Below are 14593 nucleotides of genomic sequence, written 5' to 3'. Positions count from 1 at the left end.
TTATTATAAATACTATAACATTATCCTAACAGAAAATGTCCTTTTGGGGACATCCAGCAATATCCTAATTATTGTTTTTTATTTTTTTAACTACAAATTAGGATATTGCTGGATGTCCCCAAAACGAGGTCTTGTCAGATTTAGCCCGCTTTTAGGTATAACTTTGTCTCCACAACACGGTTAAGTAGGTACACACAGTAGAATAACATTTTGTGTTCTTTATTGGACATGTTGACATTTAGTTGTCCTCCCAGTACAAGACATGTTCCTCAAATCACAAGTAACACTACAGAATGCACAATTTCTTAACCATATTACAGTACCAGTTATTTTATGAATAAGCAGCACCAAAAAGATAAATAATTATATGGTTTGCATTTTGCATCATCAAATATCTCTTGCTGGCAATGCAGACAATCCTATACATTTAATTAAATAAACTCTGCAGTAAATAAACCATCAGTAATTAAAATGGATAGCATCAACACATTGTAGAAATATTTTTTTAGTTATCACAGTACTCTATGATTTTAGTTTTTCTACACTGTAAAAAATTATAATTTTAACAGTAAAATACTAAAATGCTACGGTAAAAACTGTTAATTGTTAATCAGTAAGGTTCCCTTACTTTCTGCAGTGAAAACCTGGAATAGATCTAATGAGACATTTCATGCATTTTTACAGTAAAATACTGTTAAATGTACAGTTTTTGGAAGTGATAAAGATCAAGTCATCTAATAATGTACAGCAAAAAAACAAATTGACAATCCCAGAATTCCCTTTGTAAGACTTCACATTTTATGGGTTTATTATTTATCTACTTTTTTCTTATCTGTTATGTATTTTATGTGACAGTACATCTTATGTTGTTTAATTAATATTGTCATGGCATAAATTTAGTGTCGTGTGTTACCACCATAGTACCATTTTGTATTTGTGTGTAAGACACTGTGTGCACCTTTTATACATTACTATTTACTTTCAGTTAATACATTTATTATCAGCTTGTGGAACAGTTATTTGTGATGACCTTTGATTCATGTGGCTTTTTTCTTTACCACCTGTGTGGTTGTCAGTATATTAAAGATGTTAGTAATTTGATAAACATCATTGCAGTTAATGAAATAAAATAAATTCTGTAAATTTATGTTCAGTCTATAAAACTTAAAATGTTGCTGTACCATATTTTTTACAGTAACTTTCTGGCAACCATAGCTGCCGTTCCTTTACCGAGTGTATATACCACTTAATCGTCATCACTATAATGGTCTTCATCACTACTATCATCTTCGCTCTCATCATCGTCATAATCATCATCATCATCATCATCCTCAGTATTGACCTTTCCAGAGAGAACATCCTCAATCCAGTCCTCCAGCTCCTCAGCTGACGGTAGAGCTTCATCGTTAAGCATGTTCAACCACACACTGTCGGCCTATAAAACACACACACACACACGGGTTCCCAAGTTTTATGGGGACTTTCCATAGACATAATGATTTTTATACTATACAAACTGTATATTCTATCCCCCTAAACCTATCCATCAGAGAAAACTTTCTGCATTTTCACATTTTCAAAAAATAATTTAGTATGATTTATAAGCTGTTTTTTTATCTATTTGTATCTATCTGTCTATCTATCTATCTGTCTGTCTGTCTGTCTGTCTGTCTGTCTGTCTGTCTGTCTGTCTGTCTGTCTGTCTGTCTGTCTGTCTGTCTGTCATTGCACCTACATGTCTACCAACTCTCATTAGAGTGTTAGTAGAGTATTAGTAGACTGTTAGGGTTAGAATAAGTAGATGTATACTTGCAAAGTTACATATAGTTAGTAGAATGTCTGTTGAGGGACCACAATAAAGAGTTAGCAGATATTAAACAGACAGTCCACTAATACTCTAATGAGAGTTAGTTGAAATGTAGTTCCAAAGTAACTTAGTCAACAGAATGTTCAAAAGGAACCATCAAAATAAAGTGTTGCCATACATTGTATTACTGTGTTATACATTTTGGTTGTTGGTTGTTAGATTTCATTGGTTCTTATTAAAAGCATAACCAGACATACATGCTGCAGAATAGATATTAGTTAAGCATATTTACAGAGAGCATCTGCTGCTCAAATTATTGCAACACTGTTATTCTGTAGTGTCTTTATCAAATAAAACTAAATAAAATAAAGAATATTTTAGTAAGTGTAGGCTTTACAGTAGGCCTGTCAATTTAAAGTTTACTAAAGAATAGTGTGTGATTAAAATGCTTTATCGTTGTAGATCATTATGGTTATGTTATGTTAAACTTTACCTCAAAAGGGTATGATAGTTTAAAGCTAAAAATGTGTAATATACAGCCTACATATTTCAATGTAGAGAAGTTTTTAAAAGGAAACAAGAGGTGTTTTCACAGTGATGAAGGCTAGGACAGAAAAAGTAGAATACTTAAATAACATAAAAACCGAAGGCCAAAGTTACTTGCATCAGTCACGTTCACCACACCAATCTGGGGTCTGGTAAGGTCCACCTTAAAGGTCTTCTCCCAGTAAGTAGTTAACTGCAGATGAAGTAGCTATTACAACATTGTCATAACTGTTTCAATTTAAGCAGAGAAATACTTTGTAGACATGGATGGGATAACATCTCACCAGAGGAAATTCATCAGGATCAATCCACATTATGCTTAGATCTGGGTTTTTTGTATTATCCCTTGCAACGTCCTTTAAAATTTCCAGGAATTCATACCCGTCTATGAAATGGGAGAAAAAGCACAAATTAAGTGATTGAGCTATTAATACAATCATTCTGAGCTACAAAATCTAGTCTTGGTGATAGCAGTAAACAATTTTTTATTTTGGAAGTGACAACCTGGATCCTCCTCCTCAGCAAAGGCAACAATGTGAATTCCATCCATGTCATCTTCCTGTTAATTGAGCAGAGAAAGATCACTTAAGCAGTGAACCAGCAACCATATAAATCAACAGTTAACATTCAATAGATCTGTCACGGTGTGGTGTAGGAAGATGAAGACGATGAGTCAGAAGGCTCCAATACAAACTTTTACTAAATATAAGATTTCAACAGGTACAGACAGGCAGGATTCACACGCACACTCACACACACACACACACACACACACACACACACACACACACACACACACACACACACACACACACACACACACACACACACACACACACACACACACACACACACACACACACACACCAGTGTTTCCAGATCTCGCGAGACAAATAAGCAACCAGGCCCGTGAAAACAAGCCCAAAACAAGCGACTTTTTCTCACAGACAGTAAAAGAGCTTTTTCTACGGAGCCCCCCTAGGTTCCGGGAAGAGAAAAATAAATAAACTGTGTGCACGGTTTTATAATCCGTGGGGACGGATAGTTTTAAACTGTGGGTACAGATTGTCAATTTACATCCATGTGGACAGATTGGTAAACTGTGCGCAGTTGTGTAAAACTGTTCACACGGTACAGTTTATTTTTCTTCAGTAATGAAGCTTGGCCGTCCATCTAGTGAAAAATGTTGGTACTGCGCCCAAATAAAATCTCACTGGAAGCTCATTTTTTGAGATATCAACCTAAAATTTGGAACACAACTTCTTCAGATTTTTGGCTTACATTTTCTTGCAGTTTTAGAGTAAAATACATTTTGTTAAATATATATATATATATATATATATATATATTATATAAAATATAAATAATTATATTTTTAAATTGTTCATTTTCATAAACTCAAACTTGAATAACTTTTTTTCTGTTCCACTTTCATAATTTCATAATACTTCACTTCAACAATATTCTGGCAAATGTCTTCTTTAAAACAAGACCAACCATAGGTCTATATTCCAAAGCATTCTTGAATTACAACCATTTAAGTTTGGATAGTGATTTTCATGCCTATCTATGCGAAAAAAGGGGGAGTGACAGTTAAAGGGTTAAACAATATTAAACTATAATATCTATATCTATAATATAATTAATATATAAAAACTCACCATCAGTCGCGCCTCGCACGTATTTTCATTTAAATGTCACTCACTGACGTTTTCCTAACCAGAAAAAAAACGATTGCCCTGCTCTGCCTCTGATTGGCTAGTACTCGTTTGCCATCTGGGTCAGAGCCAATTAGAAGCAGGATGTGGGTAGGAAAAAACTCTACTGTCTCCTGTGTGTATGGGGAAAGGGGAGGGACAGAGGGAACAGGCAAGACAAACTCCTACGTTTAAATAACATATAGAAAATATCTGCTTGACAACGAGCTGGGAACGAGCCCAAATAAGCAACTACACTTTAGAAACAAGCCCAAAAAAAACCGCGACCCGCAACTACCAATATTTGTAAGCGACTTTACAGAAAAACAAGCCCAAAGTTGCTTATAATAAGCGGACTTGGCAACACTGACACACACACACACACACACACACACACACACACACACACACACACACACACACACGCGCACACACACACACACACACACACACACACACACACACACACACACACACACACACACACACACACACACACACACACACACACACACACACACACACACACACACACGCACGCACACACACACACTAATTAGAACTAAGAACCATGGCTGAACTGAAAGGAACTAAATACAAACACAGATTAACAGAAACCAGGTGACACATATGAACACTGATAGGCAGAACGGATGAAGGAGGTGCAGGTGTGGGCCAAGGAGGATGATGGGAACTGTAGTGCAGACGGAGACTAACACATGACAGTGACAGAGACGATGACAATTAGATGGTGACTGTGACATGATCAGTCCTACAGATCCAGTCTTGCTCACCCAAGTCTCAAACATGTCCTCAGCACGAAGCTTTCTCAGAGTGGGCCTGGGGAGGATCAAACATTGTTTTTAGAATGAAAGTGGATATTTTAGATGATAGTTTAGCAATGTCAAAGTTCTGAGGTTACCACTGATATCACCTTCTATGTTGATTAACAAAGTCCACTATCTCCTCTACTGAGTTAGGTTTGCCAGGAATGGTTACAGGCTCATCCATGAAGGGCTCATAAAAATCGATTTCATTCAATTTTAGAGTCAGTTGTTTAGCCACCTGCAGCATGAAACGGTTATAAATAAAGCCAAAACGTAACCCTGTTTCCTCAAAGATGGTCATAGCCATTTACACACAAATATATTCTCACTTTTATACCAGAATAACATATACCAGAAAAATATCTAATGGCCTTCATTCTTTTTTTATTGTAAAGGAATGGACTGCACGTACCCCTTTGTCAAAAGTGGCAAAAAACTTCACATATGGCTGAAACTTCTCTGCAGTCACCTGAAATGCCTTGTAGTCTGAGAAATAAAAAGAAAGTGAAACACACACACACACATATATTTATAATTATCCATTAACCCTTAAAAACTGTAATAAAATGTTAAACACTGGGAATTAAACATTTTAGTGCTGAAGCATCAAGCAGCTAGTGCTTTCACATCATATCCAGAGGTCACAGCAAAGGCTTCAGCAATCTCCCAGCTGAAATGGTATTTTTTAATAAAAACTGTATAGCAGTCGTGTAATCGAGATAAACTCTATCTCACCTTACTCTCTCCAATGCCCTTTTTAGGGAATAGCTCTATAACTGCTTTGATGTCTTTGAACAATTAGACAGCTTTTAATAGTATGTGGGGTTACCACAGGGCCCGGTTAAGCTGACATCTGGACTTGTATGATTTAACATGACATACTGTTAGAAAAGGCTTAAACAGAGCCATGGCCACAAATTATGTCAAACACAACACCCCCAAATGCACAGATAATCAACTGATAATTCATGAGCTGTAAATCATAAATACAAAGTTCTGTCATGAAACTCTAGCTGGCGCAGGCTGATCAGTTCTTAACTCAATCTGCTTGCAATCACTTAATTCTCTATAGAACAGAGCTGATTGGTTCCTGCTGTATCAGTAGCCAATGAGCTCACTGCTCAACCTTCAAATATTTGGTCAGCATTTGCTGTAGCAATTTGCAGTGCACTTTCAGAATCCCTTCACCCTCCCCAGCTCCACCTACTACGGGTGTCACGAGTATGTTCTATTTTGGTTTTATTCTAGTTCCAGCCTCCTTTGTTCTTATTTTCCCACCATTGGTTTGTTTTTATGATTGTTAATTAGTTCCCCACACCTGTTCTGTTTCTACCTTGATTACCCAGTTTGTATATAAGCCCTGAGTTCTACTTATTTCTTTGTCCTGTATTGTCAGAGTTTTCGTGGTTGTGATCTCCAATGTTCTCATGTGTTTGTCTTGTGGATTATAATAAAGACATTTTTGTTTACAATTCCACTCGCCGTGCGCTTAGTACAACCACACCTTGACAACGGGTTATTCATGCATGCTATTTTGTACAGCCGCAGTATGACACAACAGTGTCATGTATATATTGGCAGTAACAAGTCCCATACTTGCTCTGCAGCAGCAGCATAGCAGATCTATTCCGCCAAGACCAAACATATCAACATTGTCACATCTATTATCATGTCAAACACTCTGAGAGTTGTCATGACAGAACAATTGTTAAAAAAAAAAAGCCAAAATATTTTACATTTTCAACTTATGGACATTACATTTCCTCTTTTGCCTATTCCCTAGGCAGAGACCATGTGTCAGGAATTCTGAGAGGGAGGACTCAGATGCATAATACACAAGTTGTGTTATTTCCAGACTTTACAGCAACGGGGCAGTAACTCAAGGAAGCAGAGGCTTGACACTGGGACCAGAGTTGGCTGCCAGGTCAGGAGAGTCAGCGACCAGGAAAGACACAGAGAGCTCAAGTAGGGCAGGAACCAACACAACACACATGACAAAGCTCAAGACAATACAACAGGAGAGACAAAAACTGCCAAAATAATGACTAGGGAAAGAGCAAATTTACTATATAACTGGAATTAGAAAAGGAACAAAATAATAGAGAAAAGTTCTCAAAATAACCTAACCTAGCAACCAAGAGAAAAGCAAAGAAATACCAGAAATACATGACAAGGCCAAAAAACAAAATGCAACTGCACCCTTGCAGAAAACTAAAGAGAAAAAATAAGAACTACAAAACTAGAGAGAGAAACAAAATCAAAAAACGTCTCGGTTACTTACGTAACTTTGGTTTCCTGATAAAATGGGAACGAGTATTGCGTTTTTGCTAGACGCTATGGGGAAAACTCCTTTTTCTCCGAATTTTGAAGCCTTTTACAAAAGCTCAGTGCCTACTGCACAGCCACAACAGAGCGGTGATATAAGCGTGCTCATTGGCTGCTAAGTGGGAACTGCACAAAACTATGGCGAAGCAGTGTGTTTGCGCGAGCCAATCGTGGCGCATCCAGCCGAGTGAGTGCCGAAAGGGGCAGGGCGTCTGCCTATAAAGCAGCTCATTTCGCCATAGGAATCAGGTTTAATTCGACTGAAGCAACAAACACCAGTCGTGAAGCGACATAGCATGGCCGACTTGCGCAATACTCGTTCCCGTTATCTCAGGGACCGAGGTTACATAAGTAACCGAGGCGTTCCCTTTCGAAACGTTTACCCGTTTTGCGTCTTTGTTAGACGCTATGGGGAACCAATCCAACAGCGCTGTGCTATGTGAGCAGAACTACATGTTCTTTCGCCTTAGCCTGAAACGCTCCATTGAGGGTGCCTAGGTGATAGGGCTAGGGAAGGGCAAGATATGCCTACAAAGAAGGGCTCGGATTGAGGTCAGAGCCTCTGGAAGGGTAATAGCGGCTTGAGCTAGCCCTGAGGTCAACTCCAGCTAGGCAGAGAGGATTTGTGCCTGCAGCGCAGGGACCTCAAAATGGTAAAATCTCCAATCGTCAGAGCGCTAAATGTATACTCTTAAGGCCCGAACAGGGCAGATTACGTGAGGTTGAAAGGAGGTCTTTCCACAGGGGAATTGGCCATGGGGCTGCTGAAAGCAGCTGAATCAACTCGGGGAACCACGGTTGGGTCCGCCAGAGAGGGGCCACCATAAGGACAGCACCAAGGGCGTAACTTTGGGTCTACCATTGGGGGGGTTAAACTCGCGGGATATTTATTAATTTATTTATTTATTGAATAATTTTCTTGTGTAAAAGGTAACATGCTAATTTGCCGTTCCTGTATTAGAAATACATTGTGATACTTTTACTGATTTAGGCTAACGTTACTTAACGTAAATGCAGCTGTTCACTTGACTATTTATGCCATAATGACACAGTAGTTAAATTAAGTGTTTAAAAAATAAAATAAAAATAATAATAATAATAATAATCTCAAATTGAGCCGGAGGTGGTAAATTCCTAATGTAAGTTACGTATTTTTTTAGGAATTTTAGTGATACCTAAAATACGTTGCGCATACAGCTCAACTAACGCGATCGTTATATTTGAACAACAAAACACATCCACTTGCACATATTTGACAATCGGAATATCAGATATATCCTGCTATATCTCACAAATTTGTGAAATTTTTAATAAAAAAGGAAATAAAAGCAGATCATCAGTCATTCAGCTGCGGTATGACAAGCAATGAATGACGCGTCTCCATGGGAACCATAAAGTGATACTATGATCAATAACGGTCGCCTTGAAAAACTTTTAAACTAACGTGTGAAAAGGTTAAGTAAGGCTTACATTTAAATGTGTCTTTCTTTTGTTTTGAGTGTATGGTCAATAAATAAAGGATTTAAAAAGATGGGCACAAAACCTGTTTGTCGCACCCCACTTGTCATGTCTCTATTCCCCACCAGTTGGCCGCGCCCGCGCCCACTTTGAGAAACGCTGAGCTAACTTAACAGCTAACTTAGAAATGGGGTACCTCCGTTTGGTCAGGATTTTTCCTCTTTTTGGCTGGTGTCGACCAACAATGAAAAATCGTTGTCTGGCTGCATTTCAGTGTCCTTTTCATCTTTGCATCCGTTAGCATGCACCGTCAGCTTTTTCTCCAAACATTCATCCCAGCGACTGCGCAAAATAGTGAACAAACTTAGAGAAAGCGGGTTGGGTAATACCAAGTAGTCGGTGCGGGGGGTACATTACAGATTATTTAAAATATAATACTTTAAAATAAATAAAATCTTTCTTGCTGGCAAATGAATTTAATAAAGAAACAAACAAAAGTATTCATTCGAAATATTTCATATTTATTTTAATCTGAATGATGTGATGATATTGGGGGGTTGGGGGGGGGGGGGTGTTATATTAGCTGGATCTGATTTTTGAGGGGGTCATGACCCCCGTAACCCCCGTGCAAATTACGCGCATGGACAGCACGCCTGTCTTCTCTGATCCGTTTGATGACCTGAGGGAGCAGCGCTACCGGGGAAAAGGCATAAAGGGGAAGGCTTGGCCATTTGTGGGCCAGCGCATCCATGTTCTTTGTAAAGAATATTGGGCAATGAGAGTTGCCTTCGGAGGCGAAGAGGTCAATATTTGCCTTGTCGAAGATGCTCCAGATTGGTTTAATGTCTGCTCCCTGATTCAGTCTGCCCGGCACATGCACCGCTCTCAGAGAGCGCAGGTTGCATTGTGACCAGAATAGGAGTCAGGCTAGTCTGTAAAGAGTCCACCATGGTGGTGTTTGTAGACCACTACAGCCATGTTGTCTGACCAGACTAAGACGTGATGTCCTATTAGGTCTGGTAAGAAGGTTTTGAGGGCCAGAAAAACCGCCATTATTTCCAGGCAGTTGATATGCAGCCGCTTTTCCGTGCTCGAACAGGAGCCGGAAGTCGGTCTGCCCTTGCAAAAAGCTCCCCAACCTGTGTCGGAAGCTTCCGTCATGACCATTTTTTTTCTCGAGACCAACCCCATGCTCACTCCAATCTGATAATGACTGGGGTCCTTCCGAGGGGCCAGGGCTGTGATGCAGCCGTGGTCTCCTTGACATGGAGGCGACCTTATCACCATGCGTGAGCTGGGGCCTGGGGTTTCAGCCAGTACTGGAGGGGGCGTTTGTGCAGCAGGCCCAGTGGAAGTACTGGCGATGTAGAGGCCATGAGGCCTAGCATCCTCTGAAAGGTTCTGGAGGGGAAAGGGCCCCTTCTCTGAACGAAATGGTGAGCCGCTGAACAGTCGTGAGCGCGCTCATGGATTAGCCACACCCTCATTCGGGCGGAGTCTAGAACTGCTCCCAGGAAAGAGATTTTCTGGCTGGGAGACAGTGAGCTATTGGCTGGAGTCCTAGGCATTTCAAATGGCTGAGGAGCACAGATCTTTGAAAAATTAACTCTTCCTCCGACTGGGCCAGGATGAGCCAGTTGTCAAGGTAATTGGGAATGCGCATCCCCTTCTGTCTCAGGTGGGAAAGTGCTGCATCCATGCACTTTGTAAAAGTGTGTGGGGCCAGAGACACTTTGAATGGTAGGACCGTATACTGTCTGCGACGGGGGGCTATTTGGATATGAATTTATACATTTTTTAGATCCACTGAAGAAGAATAAACAATCCCCTGGACATACTTGCGACAGGATTTGTTCAATGTTAGCATCTTGAACAGCTGTCTCATGAGGACGCGATTCAAATGTCTGATATGGGCCTGAGGCCACCATCCTTCTTGAGAACAAGAAAGTAGCGGCTGTAGAAGCCTGACTAGCTGTGGGGAGGAGGAACTGTCTCTACAGCTCCTTTCGCCAGTAAAATCATTACTTTGACGCGGAGGACGTGTGCTACGTTGCTCCAGACCGAAGTGTGGACTATGCCCCCAAAGCAGGGTGGTCTTCGAGCAAATTGAAGCGAGTAACCTTGTATCACCGTGTTTAGCACCCATTCTGACAGGCCGGGCATGGCTTTCTAGGCATTGGGGCTTGGTGGCTGAATCAGTTCAGACGGCAGCTCGTCGTGATGGGGTGGGGAGCTGGCGTTCGTAGAGTTTGGCCGATGGTTTTATCACAGAGAGAAAACAGAGAGTGGCTGCTTTGTCCGATGAAGCTTCTTTCACAGGGTCTTGGCTGCTTTATTTTTTGCTAAACACCAGATGGCGCTATTTTTGACACTCTCAAAGCTTTGAATTGAGGGGGAAAGCCTCAGTGCTTCATGATACTTCATTTGCCCATCCCTAGCGCTCAGATCGCCACTCTGTTGTGGCTGTGCAGTAGGCACTGCGCTTTTTGAATTAGAGGCTTCAAAATTCAGAGAAAAAGTAGTTTTCCCCAAAAATAAACATTTCGGAATGGAACTAGATAAGCCTAAAACAAGGCTAGGGAAAAAATACAGCAAAATCTATAACTTGACAAGATCAAAAACTATCAAGAGGATAAATACAGGACAAGATTATCAAGACACAAGGCACACAACGAACCAGCAAAGACAAGAGGGAAAATGGCACAAGAGGACCAGGTGAACACAATTAGTGAAACAAGGACTAAACAAGGGGGCGTGGTAACGGGAAACCAGGAGGTGGGACAAAAGAAGCACATGGCAAACACAAACAAAGACAAAGCCATGTGCTGACACAAAACACAAACAGAGACATGAAACAATGACAACACAGACAAGGCTGCCAGGGCAGAACCCTGACACCATGGAATAGAAATAGAAGAACTCTACATTAAAATAAATATATACAAATATAATCTGGACATAAAACAAATCTGATACTAGCCTTAAATAAGAGATCTTTGAGATCCTAAATGTTCTAAGTCAATATGTCTCTGGAGTTGATAAAAATGTTGGGCCAAATAAGACACTATATAACTAGTTCATAAACACATAAATCCACAATGAATGGAATGAGTGAGTCATACTTATTAGAGCATGACCACAAAATTATAATTTTACATACAAACTTAAATGAGAAGCAAAAAGGCCACTCACGCTCAGATTCTTCACCCTTGAAGTACCCGATAAGGCGTATGTCTTCATCCATTCGCTCAAAAGCGCGTTGTTCCATGGAGTTACTGATCAACTCCACTGGATCCTCCAGCAGCTAAAGAATGGTGTGACACACACAGAGAAGGGAAGAAAAGGAATGGGTCAAATGTTAGTATATTCCATTGAGCCACAGTATTCACAAGCCTAAAGTTTGTGTTTAATATTCCTGCAATAAGTATCCAAAAATTACAATAATGGTGATCCAGAACATGAATCTTATTATTATAAATATGTGATGTTACTGAAGAATTAAGATAGACTCTGCTAAGATATCATAAAATCAACTACAGTCAGAGACCTGACGCTTATCCAGCCCAGCAAATTTCACTCACATCCAGCACGAATTCAACCAGTGTATCTGCAGAGAGCTCTCCATCAAACTCGATCACTCTTTCATCCTTAAAAACATAAATGCTTCCTTCTTCCTCCAGACCTGATGAACAAAGATCACATTTCAGTCAGGACCTAACCACAAAGATACCAAGAAGTATCAGGCATTTTTATTGAATGGGTAAGTAAGAAAATGTAATCTACAAAGCAATGTTGTTATTAGCACAGTAATTCAAAACAAATCTTCTTACCAAGCTTTTTGGCAACTTTAGCATCTTTATGTGAGTCTACCATTCCAAAACCAATATCCTTGTCTTCGAGAACCTGAGCAGCAAGCTAGTGATGCATGGAAGAGACACATCAGTACATTCATTGTTTGAGGAACATTTTTTAAATTCAGAAGTAAAGGGAAACCAGTTTGCCAGTTTTTACAAACACCTTTAGTCTGTAATAGCAATTCAGTCTGGGGCAACATTTCCACAGTATATCTAAGAAGGAATCTTTAACCTGGATCAGTTTTGTAGATTGTGATGGCTGATATTTGCATAGTCAAAAGTATACTTGACAGCTCTGTTATCATAAGCAGACCGAGCATTGCTGTTTGTGAATCCTTTGTCAGCCTCCAAATCAGGTCAGTCTTTCCACTAAATTGCACATCAGTTAGCCTACTGTCTAGACACAGAAAACAGATGTACAGTCTGACCCCCTGGTGCAATAAATTGTAGCTCTTTGATACATTTTATTTGGAGTAAACATCTAAAACAATCGTTGATTTTATGTTTAAATTATTAAGAGAACGGGGATGAAATTTAGTGGATGAATAGGGACCGATATATTGCATGACATACATTTAGAACATACCATCATATGCGTTGAACATATTTTTTTTCAGTGTGTGTGTTTGTGTTAGAAACTGAAAACCTGTTCAGCGTATTTGATGGTATAAGAAATACCATATAATATATTGTATTTTTATATTGTCCCTATTCATCCACTAAATTCTTTAGTCATCCCCCTTCTCTATATAATTCCTTACCTCCAGAACCATCTCCCTCATGTGAAACTGCTGCTGGAGCTCCTTATCTGAAGACAGGGGTTCGTGATACAGCAAACATATCATGTCATACTTCTTTAAAGCCTTCTTATAGTTCCTTTCATTGACATTAAGAACTCTGTCCCTGCCATCAAAACTGGGAAACTCCAGACCCTCTTCTGCAGAGGTGTACAAGAGAAAATCCATGCAGGAAACCAAGACAATCCAGACGGACAGCATAGTAGCAATGAATAAACAGGAGAGTAAAAAGAAGAGTCTAATGGATAGAGTCCAGGTGAGATCTTGCAGGACAGTGAGTCTGACCACCAAAATGAGACTCAATGTGCAGTTTTTCAGCACTAAAAAAACATGTTATACTCTCTTTCTCATTCTACCTCTTCACCTCTTCTCAACAATTAGGCAAAGACATGATAGGATAAGATATTTGATAGACTTTCCAATGAGTATGTCCCTGGTGAATTTAGGCCTCTTTTAGTGACCCAGTCATTTAAAAGCTAAAAATAAATGATCTGAAGAAAAAGAGGACAGACATGAGTACCATAGGGAATCACAGTACAAGTCTCTCAACATGCAGATTAATAAAATCTAAATATAGGTCACCTGGGGTTATATGGCATACAACCGCATACAAAGTACACATAAAAAAAAAAATTAAAATGACCTAACTACCTTACACACTCTTTTATAATTGGGTATGTGGCTGTGTTCAGAATTAGCCTAACTAATCATCAAGGTCATGTGAAAAAGTATGGTACAACGGGGCTAAAGGCTCCCCGGGAGCTCCTAAAAGACTTTGATTTGATTTTCCTCTAAACCAGTGGTTCCCAAACCTGTCCTGGCGACCCACCAACACTGCACGTTTTCTTTGTCTCCCTAATCAAACACACCTGATTCAAAGTTGAATCAGGTGTGTTTGATTAGGGAGACAAAGAAAACGTGCAGTGTTGGTGGGTCGCCAGGACAGGTTTGGGAACCACTGCTCTAAACCACTAGATGGCACAAAAACTTGCTGCAGACTATCCAAAACATTCGCTGGTAACACTTTACAATACGGGTGCACTAATAAGCATTAATTCATACTTAACTAATGCACAGATAATCATGAGTTAATGTATGACTCATGAAGAACTAAACCATTAATTAATTATTACTGCATCAGCAACTAATAAAGAGTCTATATGATTAATAGATTAAGTAATAAATGAATTGCTATTAATTAAACGTGTCATCATGTATTAATTCCTTAATAACATATTTTATTAACTAATAGTGTAAATGAATGTGTTAATTACCACAATTA

General features: G+C 39.5%; 1 protein-coding gene across 2 annotated transcripts; it reads right to left on the bottom strand.

The window, feature by feature from the left end:
* Positions 1 to 1175: 1175 nt before the first annotated feature.
* On the bottom strand, positions 1176 to 13668 carry LOC130087743 (calsequestrin-2-like). Of its 2 annotated transcripts, none has more exons than XM_056254227.1 (11): positions 13276 to 13668; positions 12491 to 12575; positions 12242 to 12342; positions 11853 to 11964; positions 5290 to 5363; positions 4985 to 5115; positions 4845 to 4890; positions 2858 to 2912; positions 2638 to 2738; positions 2468 to 2546; positions 1176 to 1435 (listed from the first exon to the last, which is right to left on the bottom strand). In XM_056254227.1, exons 1-11 carry the CDS (start codon positions 13510 to 13512, stop codon positions 1407 to 1409), a joined length of 1050 nt encoding a protein of 349 aa, XP_056110202.1. In that variant the 5' UTR covers positions 13513 to 13668; the 3' UTR covers positions 1176 to 1406. The 2 variants fall into 2 exon arrangements, with proteins under 2 accessions (XP_056110202.1, XP_056110203.1); XM_056254228.1 differs by having other exon boundaries at positions 2472 to 2546.
* Positions 13669 to 14593: the final 925 nt, after the last annotated feature.

The sequence above is a fragment of the Rhinichthys klamathensis genome, unplaced genomic scaffold, assembly GCF_029890125.1.
Source record: "Rhinichthys klamathensis goyatoka isolate OS25496 unplaced genomic scaffold, OSU_Roscu_1.1 h1tg000111l_1, whole genome shotgun sequence".
Classification (NCBI taxonomy): Eukaryota; Metazoa; Chordata; class Actinopteri; order Cypriniformes; family Leuciscidae; genus Rhinichthys; species Rhinichthys klamathensis.
Note: the sequence above shows the minus strand (reverse complement) of the source record. Positions and strands in the feature narration are given on the sequence as shown.

Coding starts and splice junctions, on each gene's coding strand:
- LOC130087743 (XM_056254228.1), bottom strand. CDS start 13,512: ATGCTGTCCGTCTGGATTGTCTTGGTTTCCTGCATGGATTTTCTCTTG. Junction 12,576..13,275: donor TGAGGGAGATGGTTCTGGAG/GTAAGGAATTAT, acceptor ATGCATCACTAG/CTTGCTGCTCAGGTTCTCGA. Junction 5,364..11,852: donor CAAGGGTGAAGAATCTGAGC/GTGAGTGGCCTT, acceptor TTTATTTCTCAG/ACTACAAGGCATTTCAGGTG.